At 32.2% G+C, this 17,217-nt stretch overlaps 4 protein-coding genes across 4 annotated transcripts; 3 read left to right on the forward strand and 1 right to left on the reverse strand.

Moving 5' to 3' along the window:
- The first annotated feature begins 64 nt into the window (after positions 1-64).
- Positions 65-1,989, forward strand: LOC140825684 (BTB/POZ domain-containing protein At1g21780-like). Its single transcript, XM_073187595.1, has 4 exons — positions 65-273; positions 345-490; positions 937-1,052; positions 1,285-1,989. The coding sequence occupies exons 1-4, from the start codon at positions 158-160 to the stop codon at positions 1,888-1,890; spliced, it is 984 nt and encodes a 327-aa protein (XP_073043696.1). The 5' UTR covers positions 65-157; the 3' UTR covers positions 1,891-1,989.
- A 657-nt stretch (positions 1,990-2,646) lies between these two features.
- Positions 2,647-3,133, forward strand: LOC140825686 (uncharacterized). The gene has a single exon (XM_073187597.1). The coding sequence runs from the start codon at positions 2,681-2,683 to the stop codon at positions 2,990-2,992; it is 312 nt and encodes a 103-aa protein (XP_073043698.1). The 5' UTR covers positions 2,647-2,680; the 3' UTR covers positions 2,993-3,133.
- A 64-nt stretch (positions 3,134-3,197) lies between these two features.
- Positions 3,198-6,840, reverse strand: LOC140825685 (chlorophyllide a oxygenase, chloroplastic). Its single transcript, XM_073187596.1, has 9 exons — positions 6,683-6,840; positions 5,720-5,956; positions 5,456-5,560; positions 5,014-5,295; positions 4,787-4,934; positions 4,453-4,637; positions 4,238-4,350; positions 3,833-4,127; positions 3,198-3,722 (listed from the first exon to the last, which is right to left on the reverse strand). The coding sequence occupies exons 1-9, from the start codon at positions 6,758-6,760 to the stop codon at positions 3,552-3,554; spliced, it is 1,614 nt and encodes a 537-aa protein (XP_073043697.1). The 5' UTR covers positions 6,761-6,840; the 3' UTR covers positions 3,198-3,551.
- A 3,228-nt stretch (positions 6,841-10,068) lies between these two features.
- On the forward strand, positions 10,069-12,578 carry LOC140825688 (photosystem II 22 kDa protein 2, chloroplastic-like). Its single transcript, XM_073187599.1, has 4 exons — positions 10,069-10,399; positions 10,478-10,597; positions 11,789-12,029; positions 12,152-12,578. The coding sequence occupies exons 1-4, from the start codon at positions 10,190-10,192 to the stop codon at positions 12,391-12,393; spliced, it is 813 nt and encodes a 270-aa protein (XP_073043700.1). The 5' UTR covers positions 10,069-10,189; the 3' UTR covers positions 12,394-12,578.
- Positions 12,579-17,217: the final 4,639 nt, after the last annotated feature.

A 17,217-nucleotide genomic window follows, 5' to 3' on the forward strand; every position in this document is an offset into this window, starting at 1 on the left:
AATTAATTAACTAATTACCAGCAATAGAACACATTAAGTGAATGACCAAAACACCCCCGTCACGCTTCCTGAAATCACAATTCTAAAAGTCCTTCACCAGCTCCATTGGACTTCGCTTTCCGCCGGGTCCTGAGAAAGAGAGAGAGAGAGCGCAACAATGGCGGACACGAAAGTGGAAACTATAGCAAGATTAGCTCAGTGGAAAGTCGACAACTTCGGGCCAACCACGGCTTACAAAAGATCCGACCCTTTCAAAATCGGCTTATGGAATTGGTATCGATTGGCATAAACTTGTATCTGATTTGGATCATCAATTTGAATCGAATTTTCCCCTTCCTTTCCAGGCATCTATCTGTGGAGAAGAATCGGTCAGTTTATATCCGGCTTTTCCCTGAACCGTCTCGGGTTTCGAAAGACCAGCCGCCGATTGCGCGGTTTGTTCTCCGAGTCACCACCGCTGGTTCCAACCGAAGGCCTTATATTTCGCCGAGTATGTGTTTATCTTGTTCTTCTTACTTCGTTGACCTTCTTGTGAATTTATCAATTGATTTTGTATTTTTGTTGCTTTTATGGTAGGCGGTATCGTGGATGAAAATCTTTTTATTCTACTTTTTATATCAAGTCTGTTGCTTTTCAATAGTTGGGAATCAAATCACCTCGTAAAGAAATTCGATTCATAATTTTTTACGGCGTATAGTTTTCGCTCATCTTTCGATAAAGATGTTTAGAGACAAGTGAAGACAATTGTTTTTAAGATATTGTATATTTTTTCTACTTCTGCTTCGCGTTAGTCATTACCTTGAGGAGGTTTGTGCAAAGTGAATGAATAAATGTCTGAATGTGAATTTTGATGTACCAATGGAGTTTTATACTTGTTTGGATTGCCTTTTGTGTATGTTTATTAAAAAAATACGGTGGTGGTTTTATTATGCTCAGTACACGAGAGATTGCTGCGGACAAGTGATGACTTTGCCTGCCCCGTGGATGTTAACTTTCAAGGTCGATTCGTCATAGACGTGGAGTTTCTTGACCTTAAGGTCTGCGGTGTAAATGTGAGATGCTCTTGCTTGTCTCTTTGAAATATGATTTTGCCCTCAAAATTTTGCTGCTCAGTTTTTACCCTTGTATACAAAATTCTGGCTGAGACGCCATAGTTTTGAAGCTCATGTAGCGCGTGCGCATGACATTGTGAATCGGAATACTGAACTTTTTTCAATTATGTCCTTTTTTAGTGATGCATTTTTTTGTTCGTCCTTGAAATGTCCTTTTTCTGTGGGATTGAAGGGTGGAGAAGGAAACTCTATATGGCCCAGTGATGGCACGATGCAATATCTGGCGACACAAAGCACTCTCAGATGCCTCTCTCGCATGCTGGATGAGGCCATTCATTCAGATGTGACCATCAACACATGCGACGGAACCCTCCAAGCCCACAGAGCGATTCTTTCAGCTAGCTCCCCCGTTTTTCTCAGCATGTTCCAGCATGATCTCAAAGAAAAAGAATCATCCACGATCGACATCGAAGACATGACATCCGAGTCCTGTATGGCCCTCCTCAGCTACGTGTACGGAACGATAAATCAAGAAGATTTTTGGAAGCATCGATTAGCATTATTAGGTGCAGCGAACAAATATGATATCGTGGACTTGAAGGATGCATGTGAGGAGAGTCTTTTGGAAGATATCAACACGGGGAATGTGCTGGAGAGATTGCAGGAGGCTTGGCTTTACCACCTGAATAAACTGAAGAAAGGATGCATGATGTATTTGCTTGATTTTGGGAAGATTTATGATGTCAGAGATGAGATGAATGAATTTTTCAGACACGCGGATCGAGAACTGGTAGTCGATATGTTCCAAGAGTTGCTTGCAGTTTGGAAACCAGCTTAAATATGTGTTGTAGTCCCTAGATTTTACACCATTTGCAATCGAGAATTTCGTAGGTGTTACGTTCTAAGCAATTTTAAAAAAGAACAATCAAATTATGTCGTGATTTTTCTCATAAATATTAAAGTCTAATATTATATGCATGTTTAAATCTTGTTCGACTATCAATAAAATCCAACCATAGAAGATATAATTACTCAAGCTTCTTTCAACTTAAAATCAATCTGAAATCATCATAGTAACTGATAGTATGTGTTTCCATTTTTTGATTAATTTTGTTTTTTATTTTGATTTTATTAATGAATTGAAAGGACCTAACATAGCTTTTAAAAATAGTAATCAACCTATCAAGATAATCCGAGAAAGAACGTTCGTGCAGATTTCCCTGCAATATCTTTCACAAGGAACAATCTATTTACAAATTTCATCCATTTTTCGTTAAAAGGTTATATAGCAAGTTTTCACGTCAAATCAGACGAACAAATATTTCTCCATACAAAATCCGACTAAAATTACAAAGTATAATTACAAATGTAAAACTAAAAATATACCAAACTAAATGACAACAAGACAAATATAATAGATTAAAAATCAATTTTCCCATTATTTGGTTACTCTGTTAGTATGGAGTAAATTGTGAAAGCACGTAAAATTTAGATTAATATACGATAAAACACTAGTTATTAAATAATAATCATTAACATAACTGGGATCCAAAATTATATAGTATATATAAGAAAATAAATTTATTCACGAGTCATTTAAGTCACAACCACAACAGAGAAAAAGGAAAATGTTTTTCTTTTTCGTCGGAGGGTTGGAACAGCAGGCGACGCGGGTGCTGAAAAGCGGCGCGGGGAAGTGCATAGCGTGCGGATCACGCGCCGACCTCGTGGAGTATGAGAAAGTGCTGAAGCTCTTCTTCGTGCCGGTGTGGCGGTGGCCTGGAAAGCACCCGCTGATGCGCTGCGATAACTGCAAGCTCTTTTTCCCGCAGTCCCTGTCGCCCCCATCGCCGGGGATGGATGCTATCCGGTGCCAGTCCTGTGCTAGGGAGATGGATCCCTCCTACCGGTACTGTCCATTTTGTGGGTCTGCTCTGTGATAATCAACGTTTTTAGGTTTTCGAGTGTGGTACAGTAAAATTAGTTTTTGGTGTTTGGTTGTGAAGTGGATGCCGTTCTGTAACTTCATGAAATTAGTTTTGTTTTTCATATTCATGATAAAAATATATCCTCGATTTTTATTCTCTGTGCTTAACCAAGCTCAGTTCATCAGAAATTACCTCGTTGTTCCGTTTTCAAGATTCAAACATCGAACTGCAATAATCATTTGATAATGATGATTCATGTTACATCTGACATATTCACTTACAAGATGAAAATCAGATCGTAGCTGTCTAAAGGGGTGGAGTGAGACTAATGAGATTGCTCAGAAACTGTACACAAAAAAACTTGGAAGGGAAAAATTACAGTGTACAGTTGCTCTTATTTGTACAAAGGGTGTGCTCTTTGACAATATATTTCCAGCTATCGAGCTTCACCTGAGATTTTCTTGTATGAACGAATGCTGTAGAACCGTTTAGTTAAGGTTTTGATCGTTCTGTTCCGAAAGGGTTCATGATGGTGTATGAAGAATCAATGGAAGAAAACTGCTTAAATACTCTACGTTGATTTGCTAAAAGGAGATTGGTTAGATCCTTGTTCCACTGAATCTCTCCATAGCCTGTACCTGACTCCAAGCTTATCATACGATACAGGCATATTCCATATATTTGCGCCATTCAGCATTCGCTCCTGTTGACCAATCACAAGACGCAAATCCTCGTTCAAAACCTGTTCGAGTGCAAGCTGGGATTTGATCAGATATTTATGGATCATCCAAGCAATTGGAATAGCAGAATTTTTTCTGACAGAATTATATACAAGAAGAACCAAGAATGTACCTTTTCAGCGAAATGTATCCATAGGTATTGCATGAAAGGAATGTGTTTTAAGATGGGAGCAAAGTCCAGTGACATCCTGTACAACAATCTAGTCTTCTGTCTAGATGAAGGTAGGCAAACATGAAGTTGGTGTAGATGTGTTGTACACTCTCTTGTACTCTGCCCTTCTAATTTCCCAGGTTTCGAGATCCCAATAGTAGACAATACCATACAAGGTGGTCGGAACTCCATATCAATTGGATAAGGATCCCAGTATCCTTGCAGTCCAGATGCCGGTGTCAAAAATTTCACCAAGCTGTGAATACAACAGCAAAAGAAGTAAAATTGTGGGTTCTTCTTACCAATTTTTATCAGCGATACTGATGTAATAAACCAATTTCACGAGGCTAAAGTTGAGCAACAAACCTGGGAACACTCCATCCCTTCGCAAATGTAGAAGTGTGGGTAAAAGGAGCATGTGCAAGGTCCAAAAGATTGTCCAAAAGTAGCCCGTGTTCCACCGGAAGTTCCATTACAATCTGCCATTGTCAAGGAAATCAGAAGAATCACAATAACAAAAATGTTTTATATAAAAAGTTGGATGAATCAGTACGACAGAATATTTTAGGTGCAAGAAATACCTCGGCATGTATTTGGAATCCTGATGGTGGTAACAAAGAAGGGAGATTTGCTGCAGGAGGATCATCCCCCGGCCAAATCCATATCATCCCCTCTTGCTCGAAACATGGCAAAGCTCTGATCTTGACATTTCGTTTTTTAGTTGATGGCATTTTCTCACAATTTCCATCAGTTGAGTATTCCCACCCTGATGTTGAAAAATAAGTGAAAAGTATAAGTTTATAATCAATTCGGATCATCAAGTTTTGTCCTATGAAATACACCAGTTGAGGGTTCAAATTACTGGCTACGCTGCGAATCACACCTAAATTTTTGGGATGATACCCTTAATCTTACCATGATAAGGACATTGAATCCGGCCCTCGTTGACTGAACCCAAATGAAGTGGGCAGGCTCTATGAGCACAAGTATTCTGAACACACCCTGGTTTGCCATCTTTCCCACGAAACAGAACCCAAGGTTCTTCAAAGCAATCCATTGGGACCTGCTAAGAATACATAAAAGCAGTGTTGCTGAAGAAGTCCAAAATAACAGGAAACAAGTTTCCATTAAACAGGCCTCACCATGGTATCATCATTCAGATCTGCAGAAAATGCAACGGGGTACCAGAAATTCTTCAAATTGGCACTATAAGGTTGGACAGGACCGGATACATTTAGGCCTCGTCGGGTTTGCTTGCTGCTCTTTACAGTATCAAGAAATTGAGCAGAAGAGGTACTTGGAGTAGAGGGTAGCGAGTCAGATTCTGAGGTTTTTGTGTCTTGTAATATTTTATCGTTAACCAATGTTTCCATGTAAGCTAATTTGTCCAAAGCAGCAGAAACCCTTGATTCTGATATATGTACCTAAAATATTCAGCAGTTATAAAAAGATTGAGCAGCCAAAGATTGCACCATAAATTCAGTTATATCACTGCTTGATATTATATAATAGCTAAATTTCTTCTAGCTAAATTTCACGGTGTACTAGGATTTTGAGAAAACTCTCTCGTTGAGTACTACGTACCTGATTGTGAGCTATTGAAAGTTCCTCCTGCAACTCTGCAAGATCCTTCTTTAGAGTTCCTATTGATTTGAACTCACGAGCCAGAGGATTTAATACCTCCACAACCTACACAACATTATCGAATTTGAGAACATCCAACGGAATGGAAGATATAAAAAACTCAAAAAATAGATCAATTCGAATACAGTTTGACAATACACCAGCAAATAATATCGGACATGGGCTTCCCATCAAACAGCAAAAGCAGAGAACTCATTGACTAACCTTTTCGTGCAGAAGCATGATCGTGAGAACATCTTGTCGAGCCTTCCAATCGCAGTATTGTATATCATATCGCGCCACTTCCAGAGCTTGATTCACATCAAGAAACTTTCCTTTATTTGTGGGAACCTTAGATCGCGGATCTTCTACATCAAAAAGTGTAGTCCACGGGCTTTTCCTTTCGACAAAACCACCATTTTCTCCAATTATAGCAAATACTCTAAATCCTCCTCTGACACCCTGTGAGATTCCAAAGAAACACCATGGTTGAGCTAAGGATCAAGAACTTTAAACTAAAACAGAGATTGAGGAAAGAATTTGAAAAAAAAAAGTTCGTGGATCATGAAAACACAAGTGTGAGGGGACAGAGAGACTAGTTTATCATTTTTTAACTACGTACCAAAAATCAGCGGTGAACAAAAGCAAAATGTTGTTATCATACATTGAGGAACTGCGAACCCATTATCGAGAATATAAAAAGGTTAAAACTTTCTAAACAGAATGGAGTGATGAAAAGGAACAAACAAATGCCATATTACCTTCTGCTTTCAAATGCCATATATATATATAAATAAAATCCAGAATGCTATATTTCAAAAACAGTCTCCTCAGATATCTCCTACACTGTAATGTCACGAAACAAGCTCACTTAATAATAATAATAATAATAATAATAATAATAATAATAATAATAATAATAATAAGCCATCTAATAACGATAGACAACAGAGATGGCGTGATCAAATGCCCAGTTTCGACACCTCAGAGCAACTCAAACCCACAGCAGATTAACTAAAATAAATCGGAAAAAAAAACCATCCAAATATTATTAGTGGAGCTCAAAGAGATTTCCCCAATAAATGAACACAAATAAGAAAACAAAACACCATAACTAAATCAAGAAACCATTTCAAAGAACAAAGAAAAGGCAAAGAAACAAAAGGAAAAAGAAAAAAAGGGAAGCACCTTTTTGCTGTTGTTTTTGGAAGACCGGCAGAAAGAGAGTGGAAGAGCAAGAGCAGCAGCCGTCGCAATGGCAGACATGGGGCAAACTCGGGTCGGGTTGGAAGTAAGCAAGGCAGTCCGAGCTTAGAAAAAGAAAGAAGAGAGGGAGAGGGGCAATATATTTTATCCGCAAAAGATTATTGTTGATAAGAGGTTGGTATTTCGCGCGATCTCGATTACCCTGCCTTGGATTGCCAGCTGGAATTTCGTGGGGTTCTCTACGATTCCCTCGTGGCATCATCATCATACTCCACAAGTTTTCATTTACGGGGATGTAAAAAAATTCAAGTCCGGTTCATTGAATTTTTGAATTGATTCGATAAATATTTGATTATATTTAATTATCGAGTTAAATTTAATAGTGTTCGAACTTTTTTTCGAATCGAATTCAAACTAAACTTATTTTGACCAGTAATTATGCAAATCGCATGTGAATATTAATATTTTATTATTATATATTAAATATATTTCAAGCATTTCTTACGTTACATTCTCGAACTTTAATATCCGAACAACTGTTCAAATAGCTCGTGAATGAGTTCAATATTTTGGATCATCTATAAAAAAGAAAATATTACTTTTTATTATAAATATGTAATAATTGACATATCTCACGAATAAATATTTGTGAGACATTATCACAATAGACATACTCTAAAAATATATAAAAACAACCTTTACTATGAAAATTTTATTTTAAATTCCATGTGCGCGCAAGGTTAATTAATAGTTAGCAGGGAAAATATTGGATGTTACTATATTCATGAAATAAGTAACTTATTTTATTTGTAGCCATTAATAATTGATCTAAAAATTCATGAAATAAGTACCTTATTTTATTTCATTTTATTCGTAGCCATTAACAATTGATCTAAAAAATGTAATTGACCAGAAGCTTGTATCATTCTTACATTTTTGTGGCCCTAGTCGATCGACAATTCATGACATGTGAATATATATGTTAGTCATACATAGCCAGCAGCTGTTTGATGATTGATTTTTCAACTCTAATGTTTTTCATTGTTTTTAAAACAAAGTTTAAATTTTCTAAAATGAATATTAAAATATACAATTATCATCATGCAAACAATTATTAAACCAATTCATAAATATAATAAGTGATAGTACCAAGTATATATATATTTCGTAAAAAATATAACTTCTTATAAAAATTCAAAATTCGTAAGTTTGGCTTGGGGTTAAATATTAAGAAATAAAAATTTTGTGGATACAATCCAAGTTTATAGACAAACTTATGTGTCTATAATGTTGACCAGTTTAAATACTTTTAAAACTTAAAATGTAGTTTTATTATTATATTTTTATCATATTATTAATTATACAATATAAACTAAACTTATATAAAACATATGTATGATTTAAAAAATATGTATTTATAAAATTTGAACTTTTAATCAAATCAATTTTTTTATTTGATAAATTTTAAAATGAATCCAAACCAATGGTTTGGTTTAGTTGCTCACCCCCTAAATCCTAATACATAGTGAATTTACCTAATCAGGGATGATTTAAATTGTATAGTATTTAAAGAAATTTCAAATTAGAAAGGATAATTATTTTTTTTTCCCTCTATTCACTGAAAAAATGTATATCTCCATTCCTTTTCAAATTGTTGTTTGGGACACTTTTTGAAGTCTCTACGTACAAAAGTATCGACAAACGGTGAATTAGTGGGCAGTCATTTTCAAACGGAGACATATCTAGCTGTCTGTATTATTGGCCTCGCATTTGCTAAACTGCACTCTTCTTTTATTTGTGCATGAATCCAAATTTTCATTTTGTTGGCAATCCATTTTTTGATTTAATTATTCTCGCTTGGATATCCGTGATGCCGGTATAATATATATATATATATATATATATATATATATATATATAGTATATCGACCTTTTCTTATCTTGTGGTTTTTCATTAGTTTTAACGGACAAACCTAAACTTTTGATGGAGAAAATTATTTAAATTATGACATAGAAATTTGTAGGTAGTTCAAATAACACAAAATTCCCCATAAATGCTCACATGATCAATTTTGTGATGTGAGCACCTAACCAGACTGATTAATAAAAAAAAAATTATTTTTTAAGCTAACAGTATTAATTTCACTTGAAATATGAATCGAGTTGATTCGTCACATAGAAATATATTTGTGAGATATATAAGATCGTCTTATAAAATATGTACAAAAAGTGGAAAAGAAATAAATTAGAGCCGTTGTACACTTACAAAATAGTCATGTACCCTCTTCCAACCATAAACCACCGTAATTCTTTTTAAAAAAAAATGTATGCTGCTCGAATAATTAATTATAAAAAAGCTTAAATTTAATATAAAATTATCTGCTTGAAAAGTAAACTACTTAATGTCCAAAAATTCCTTTATAGCATGTAGACTACTGCTAGCATTGGGCCAGCCCAGTCCATGAATGCAAATCCTTTCAAATGGAAAATGTGAGCCGGTTTATCAATTGGACTTCGCTTGGAGATTCGTTCACTTAAAATTTCAGCAATAACCAATTGTAAATCCATCGAAGTTAAATTTGTCATCCAATTAGGTGATCACAACCCAATCCAAAAGGTCAGCCACAAATCACATACATACTCGTCAAGATATCGATTGGCCACTTTTGAGCCATTAGTAATATATATGACCATCCCACCTTGTTGGACAACTCTGAATTCAAAAACACCAAAAGAATATGACTATAATATATATATATATATATATATATATATATATATATATATATATATATATATATATATATACACACCCCTCACACGTACAAAACAAGTAGACCTAAAATGAGACAAGGTGGGCCTTTACATCCTTTTCAAGACAGAATATACCCTATAAACTCTGTTTGTATAGCTTTGTTTTAATTTTTTTTTACATTTGTTGGGAGTTTAATAAAATTTCGTAACTAGTTGGATTTATATCATAACATAAGTTAAATAAAGGTAAATTTGGTATTGAATAAAAAGACGTATGTACCCTAACATGAATTTGCTTGTATCTATAAGGTTCAATTATAATATATAGTCTAAGATAAGATATAGACAATTTCATGTAATATGAAAAACAACAAACTTGTATTAGTAAAAAATATATCTAAAACTAGAATTTTTTTTCCATCCAATCTGAAGTGAATAACTACTATTCAACCCTATACCGTATACGTAGTGATGTAGACTTACATGCATTTTGCCATGAATGAATACACTTCTTCTATTCTCTTCTCTACTCTTCTATTCTCACACACACACGCACTACTTTCAAACGTTGAAGACCAAAGGACGTGGATTCCTCTAAACCAAAAACAATTCTCAAACCCTATCCACTTGTGATTCACAAATTCTCGAGATTAATAATCTTCAGTGACCCGGTGCTGTATTAATTACAACACATCAAATTCAGACACTACATTATCCATCGTCACACACTCATATATGGCAGCTCAGACAACAATGCTGCTCAGTACTGGAAACCGTGTTTCCGGCCACGAATTCAATGTTCAAACAGTACTACTGAAACCGAAACCTTTTTCTCGGTTCTTGTTTCCGTCGATCCCAACAGTTGATTGTCATCCTTCATCTTCGTCGACTGCGACTCGATATGTTATCGAGTCTAAGGCTAAAGCTTCCCCAGCTGTGAAGAAGGTTTCGAATTTCTTGATTTTTATTTCTTTACGATGTAGAGTTTATCGTTTTAAACAAAGTAAAAAAATTTATATGTAGCCGCCTGTTGTGAAGAAGAAGTCCACGGTGGAAGATGGGATCTTTGGTACGTCTGGCGGAATTGGTTTCACGAAACAAAATGAGCTCTTTGTTGGTCGTGTTGCCATGATTGGTTTTGCGGTAACGTTTTTTATTATTGTTTGTTTTTAAATGTTTTGTCCATCTTCTCTTATTACAATACTTTAAGAAATGAATTTAAGTGGCATTTCCGTGCATATAAAAAAACAAAGAATCTTTGAATTTTCATTTGTTTATTCGAGCGTGATCGATTAGAAAAACATTGGGGTTTGTGGCTCAAATTTAGGAGCGACTCGACTCCTAGGGATTATGAAAAAAGATTGTATCCCAACATTGCATCTAATGAGACCATTTAATATTTTACGGTAGAACATATATATCGTGCTTACTTTGTCATCTTATTAAGATTAGGTTTATTTCCATGTTTCATATAAATTGTTGAAGAATATGATTCATTTCCATGAACTTTTGAAGGGATCAAACGATTTGAAAATTGTAGACATGGCCAAGAAAAACAACATGATTTTCTTGATTAAGATGTTGCAAAATGTGTTGGATAATTTTGATGCTTAATGAATGAAGATTAAGCAAATTAATCAATGTGTTTGATTGGAAAAATTCGAAACGAATAACGAAGTTTAATGAACGAATATTAAGTTCGGTGGTTCTGAATTAAACTCGGAACGAGTTCATCGAATGTTGAAAGAACTTCAAACGAGTAGTCGGAACATGTAAGGAACGGAAACCGAAATTAAAAAAAAATGGTTCGAAGAACAGTAGCAACCGTGCACCCACGCGCGGGAACGCCTGCACGCGTCCTTTCCTGTTTTTTCGTGTCCCTTCGGATTTTTCTAGTATTTTTTCATTTCCTTGGCATTGTTTGATGATTGTGGCCAGTTATAATGATCAAGGGACACCACTATGAATGAAAGATCACGTCTTTTCATATGGAAAACATTAAATGTTTGATTTATTGAAAATCAAAAACACATAAGGTACTCATTTTGCACATTCTTCTTCATCTTTCTTCAATAAAAGAGAGTTTCTTTATTTCTTTGTTATAGAAATTGAATATTTGAGTACTCATTATTCAAGAGTTGTAGTTGTATCTTAGGAGAAGATTGCCACAAACCATTAACACATTGTGAGGAGCAAATTCTTCTTAAAGAGAAAGTGTTTAAAACTTGCCTCTACAAACCATTTTCATTGTTTTCTTCTTGTTTTTCTTGTCATATTTGAATACCGCAACCAACAAAATGAGCATAAGGTGACATTATAAACTTGGGCGTGCAGGCTTCACTATTGGGAGAAGCCATAACAGGGAAAGGAATTTTGGCACAATTGAATTTGGAAACTGGTATTCCAATTTATGAAGCAGAGCCTCTTCTTCTATTCTTCATCCTTTTCAACTTGCTTGGAGCCATTGGAGCCTTGGGAGATCGGGGACGATTTGTCGACGAGGCCACCGGACTCGACAAGGCAGTCGTCCCCCCTGGAAAAGATTTCAGGTCTGCTTTGGGGCTAGGAAGAGGAGGTAATTAAATTAACCAAATCTTGACAGTTGACAAAAAAAAAATACAAATAAAATTTTATATACGTTTTCCTTGACTATTATCTAATTATGTGACATGTTTACGTGTGATAAATCATAAATAGGTCCTTTATTTGGATTCACAAAAGCAAACGAGCTGTTTGTGGGGAGATTGGCTCAACTGGGGATTGCTTTCTCTATAATTGGAGAAATAATAACTGGGAAAGGAGCTTTGGCGCAGTTGAATATAGAGACAGGGGTGCCCATTAACGAGATCGAACCCCTGCTGCTGTTCAACATAGTTTTCTTTTTCATCGCAGCCATCAATCCCGGCTCCGGAAAATTCGTCACCGATGAAGAAGACTAAACTCGAGGGCGATATTGAATATTATTTCGATTGTAAAGAGAAAAAATGAAAATCTTACCATGGTTTGTTATTTTTAATTTGTGCTTTCAATTTTGTACATGACCAAATAAATATTCGTTTTCTATTTGTTGATCTTATGCTGCGTAGACGAAATGAAATAATAAGCAGGAAAAATTGTAATTTTATCTTTTTTTTTTCCTTCTGAAATCACTAAATCTATCGAATATAACTTATTTTATATTGGTTTTATCATACGTGACATATACGACAAAGATAAAAATTATATAACACACATTAAAATATACATAAACAAAAATAAAAAAAACAACAATTTTTTCCCTTCGTTTTTGAAGTATTGAGGGTCGTAATGTTTTAATTTTTTTGTCTTTTTATCACATTAGTTTTAGTTTGACTAATATGAGCTTTATTTTATCTTACATGTGTCACATATGATAAAATCGATGTCATTTAAATCATATCCAATTGATTTAGTAATTTATAGCAAAAAAAATTCTATGTTAATATAAGAAAATCAAAATTTGACAAGTTACATTATAAAAATAAAAAAAACAGATAAAATTAGAGAATTGCATTTTAGCATACCATAACATACTCTAATCAGATGTACATTATAGGGTTGTCCCAGATATTGTGAGCTAATTTTTTAAAAATTTACTCTACAGTCAAAAATATTTTTACCAATCTTAGTTTCTCTTTGGTGATGACCAGATTCGAATGTTTATCCTTTTTTTTTCATTTTTATTTTGTATAACGTCTTGTCAATTTTTTTGTTGATCCGTAGGCCTTACAATTTATTTCATTTTCCCATGAATATATGCGTGTGTCCCCTACTCATTATTTCTCTGGCCATTATGCTTGCGCTTCCATGTATATCTTTTGAAAACCAAAAATAAAAGGAAAATTAACATAACCTGTGGGGTCGTTGATAATAATTAAATAGCTGAGCCCATACCTCCAAGGGACCCACCCCCCTTTTTTTATATATATAATTAGTTTTAAATAAAAGTAAAAAACAATTTTTAATCTACTATATTATCCGAATAATTTTAAAAATAAAAGAGTTTAACTTGGTTTAATATTATGTTGACGTTTAATTATACATGGTACTATGTTTTCACTGGTTTCAATTTGATGTGATTTAGGTACTTGAATTTAATGTTATATTTTAGTATTTGATCAGATAAGTCAATTGCTGTTTTTTAAAATGCAAAAGCTCGTGTATTGTTCAAAGCACGATTCACGAATTGCTTACTTTTCATATGTTTTTTTAATGAAATGAATGCTAAATCGTTTGAATGAAACATACATATCTACTAATTAATTTAAAAACTCCTTCCAAAATTTTCAGTTATATAAATTTATAAAGATAACAAATACAATTTTTTTTAGAAATATCCGTGTGACTCGAAAACATTTAACAGATAAAGTAATGAGTAATCATAGTCATTTCGAGATATTGATATGACAAAAACTAGTGTGAGACGGTCTCATGAGATGGATATCTTAATTGGGTCATCCATGAAAAAGTATTACTTTTTATTATAAGAATATTACTTTTTATTGTGAATATCGGTAGGGTTGACCCGTCTCACAGATAAAGATTCGTGAGACCGTCTCACAAGAGAGACCTACTATATTGATCCACTCTTTGTTGAGAGCAACAAAATGAGGAAACAAGCAAAAAGCAATTTGATGGATGTAAAACGAAAAAATTAAACAATGATAATATTGAAGAACTTGGTCCCTCTATGTATAATAATAATAATAATAATAATAATAATAATAATAAAAAAGTGATTTGAACTTCCGCTGTTAACAGATTGAATCAAAAAGATAACGTTAATAACATTAAAGATGCTTAAAATTAAAATATGAATGGAGAGAGTTTTTTTTTTATACAGATGTCGATGATCCAGTGAATTGAGATGAAAATGACAAAAATGTTAGAGGATTTTTTAGTTGAAAATTATATAAATAGACATGTTATGTTTTGAAAACTATATTATTCGAGGGAGACAATTTTCTAAATTGGATTCGGACCTCTATAATATCAGGTATGACACTGAGGCTGAGTATGAAGTGTAATAAAAATGGATAAGTCATAAATATTGTTTGGTTAAACTGATTAAATTTGAGACTAATTGATACAGTTTATCCTTAGCTAATAATTAAATTACATGAATAAAATAAATATATTAGGGTTAATATATATTAGAGATTTTATGTTTTCATTCATGATTTGATTGTGATGTGTGATAAATAATAGCAACACAAAATTGTAAGTAAACATTTGATTGAATAGGAGATTTTTGCATTAACCTCCCTAATACTTGATATATTTTTTATACTCACATCCCTCGTATTTTATATTTTGGCATTTAACCCTTTATTTCAATTAATATTTTAACTTTTCTATCCAAAAATTTGAAAATGACCTAAATTCCCTTGTTCAATTTATTAAAAATAAAATTTTTACTTTTCAACCCTTATTTTTATATATGACATTGAAATCACGTTCTAAATTGCAAAAAGTTTAATAAAATTATTGTTCAAATGTCATAGATAATAATTGATACACATAAAATATTCTAAACTTTAATTTTTTTTTGAAGACTTAATTTTATTTGTAAACCTAATAAACTTATAAAAAAATCATTAAATATTTAAATAATAAATGATTTAAATATGTAATGACATATGGTTTATTGATATATATATGTAAATAATTATTTTTACTTAATAATTTATGATTTATATATTATAATTATATATAAATATTTTTTAAAATAACTTTATCATGTGTACAAAATTAAAAGTTTAGAATTTATAAAATTATTATCAAAGATATTAGAATATTTTTTATGAAACTTTCTCTAATTTAGCACATGCATGATTTCAAGACGTATATATATAAAAAAAAATAGATGAAAGTGTAATATTTATTTTTATTATGTCAATATATGTAAGTATAGGAGATGAATCCTAATCCCACCAACTAAACGCACTCTAAAAAAATATACTTGCAAATGTAATAATTTTTTTAATCGGCTTTCAAATATTTAATAAAAAATAAATCATTTTTTATTCTTAAAATATTTCTCTGATTACAATTATTTAATTTTTCAGTAAAATAACTTTTAAAAATGTGCGAGTTAAAATAAATAGCAAGCCCAAATAAGTGTCAAAAATTTCAGTTAGGGAATAGTTTTTCTTCGACGGAAAATACGTAGTATTATACTAATCATATAAACTTTAATATTTGTCTTTTACCTTCCGATATTATTCCATTTGTCTAAAAACATGCTCGATATTATTAAAATGCTATTTTTTTATTAAAAAAAAAAATCATTTGAGGACTTTAGGTATCCATAATAATTACAAAGCAGTTGGGGGTCTTCTCTTATTATATTGCTATCATGTCCATATTCCAAATGATTTTTAATTTGTATTAGTTATGCTCAACAAGATATGTTTTTGTTATATATATATTTCTGATTTGAATATAAGTTTATATATAATAAATTTTATGGTTAAGTGCATATAATTTTATTAGACTAAATTTTTTCACTCCAATTTAGATTAGATTTTTTATCTGTTAAATTTTATTATAGATCTTAAGGTATTTTGAGAAAAAAACCGGTGTATTCTAAAAATCAAATAACCAAACATAACTCATATAAAATCTCTTATTTAACTATATAATATGCATTGAACTCTCCTCTCACAAGCATCCAACCTCATAATATATTATTCTTTTAAATTTTGGAAAATTGAATTTCGATCGTGTATATTTGTTTTTTTGCGATTTTGATTCTCTATATTGTTACATTTCAGCCTTATTATGATATATTTGATTTTTTTTTGACAAAATACTAATATAATTTTAATGTGACATTGACGTGTATAATATTATATTAACATTCTCAATAACAAAAGGTAGAATTTTAAAAAAAGTCGACTGATCAAAATCGAAAAAAACAAACATTTGAAATTAAAATATATAATTATATCATTATATAATCATATGAGGGCAAAAACTTGTGTGAGACGGTCTCACAGGTCGAATTTGTGAGACAGATCTTTTATTTGGGTCATCCATGAAAAAGTATAATTTTTTATGCTTAGAGTATTACTTTTTATTGTGAATATTGGTAGGGTTGACCCGTCTCACAGATTATTATCCGTGAGATAGTCTCACATGACACCAACTCTCATATGAATACATTTTAGAAACCACGCGTCAAAAGCATTAAATAAGCGTTATATATTTATATATATAAGCGTTATATATATATATATATAAGCGTATATATATATATATATATATATATATATATATATATATATATATATATATATATATATATATATATATTGATAGATTCTTTTTAAAACATAAAATAAAATAAAGTCAAAATAAAGGTGCCGACAAAACGGTTCTACAAAAGAAAATAAATAGGAGGATGATTTTGAGACAAAGTTAATTGATTAATAAAATATTAAAACTCGTAGGGTTCACTGCTCTCCTCTCCTGTGTTACCAATAAAATAGATTCGACAATATTTTTATAATTTATGACTTTTCGTCCCCACCGAGTACAATAAATCAAATTAATTTTGTAATGTGATAAAATACGTAATTAGATTTGTCTTGTTATATGTTACAAATTTTTTAATTATTAAAATTCAGATTAATGATTCGTCAATTCAAAGTTTGTCTCATAATTAGAGAACCGAACGTCCAAAAAAAACACAAAATATATAGCTTTTCTTTAGGCTTGAAAGCTATCAATTTGATCGGTTG

Source organism: Primulina eburnea, chromosome 3 (genome assembly GCF_022965805.1).
Source record: "Primulina eburnea isolate SZY01 chromosome 3, ASM2296580v1, whole genome shotgun sequence".
NCBI classification, from domain to species: Eukaryota; Viridiplantae; Streptophyta; class Magnoliopsida; order Lamiales; family Gesneriaceae; genus Primulina; species Primulina eburnea.

Coding starts and splice junctions, on each gene's coding strand:
- LOC140825684 (XM_073187595.1), top strand. CDS start 158: ATGGCGGACACGAAAGTGGAAACTATAGCAAGATTAGCTCAGTGGAAA. Junction 274..344: donor AAAATCGGCTTATGGAATTG/GTATCGATTGGC, acceptor CTTCCTTTCCAG/GCATCTATCTGTGGAGAAGA. Junction 1,053..1,284: donor TTAAGGTCTGCGGTGTAAAT/GTGAGATGCTCT, acceptor GTGGGATTGAAG/GGTGGAGAAGGAAACTCTAT.
- LOC140825686 (XM_073187597.1), top strand. CDS start 2,681: ATGTTTTTCTTTTTCGTCGGAGGGTTGGAACAGCAGGCGACGCGGGTG.
- LOC140825685 (XM_073187596.1), bottom strand. CDS start 6,760: ATGTCTGCCATTGCGACGGCTGCTGCTCTTGCTCTTCCACTCTCTTTC. Junction 5,296..5,455: donor TTTCAATAGCTCACAATCAG/GTACGTAGTACT, acceptor TGAATATTTTAG/GTACATATATCAGAATCAAG. Junction 4,351..4,452: donor GATTCCAAATACATGCCGAG/GTATTTCTTGCA, acceptor TGACAATGGCAG/ATTGTAATGGAACTTCCGGT.
- LOC140825688 (XM_073187599.1), top strand. CDS start 10,190: ATGGCAGCTCAGACAACAATGCTGCTCAGTACTGGAAACCGTGTTTCC. Junction 10,400..10,477: donor CTTCCCCAGCTGTGAAGAAG/GTTTCGAATTTC, acceptor ATTTATATGTAG/CCGCCTGTTGTGAAGAAGAA. Junction 10,598..11,788: donor TTGCCATGATTGGTTTTGCG/GTAACGTTTTTT, acceptor TTGGGCGTGCAG/GCTTCACTATTGGGAGAAGC.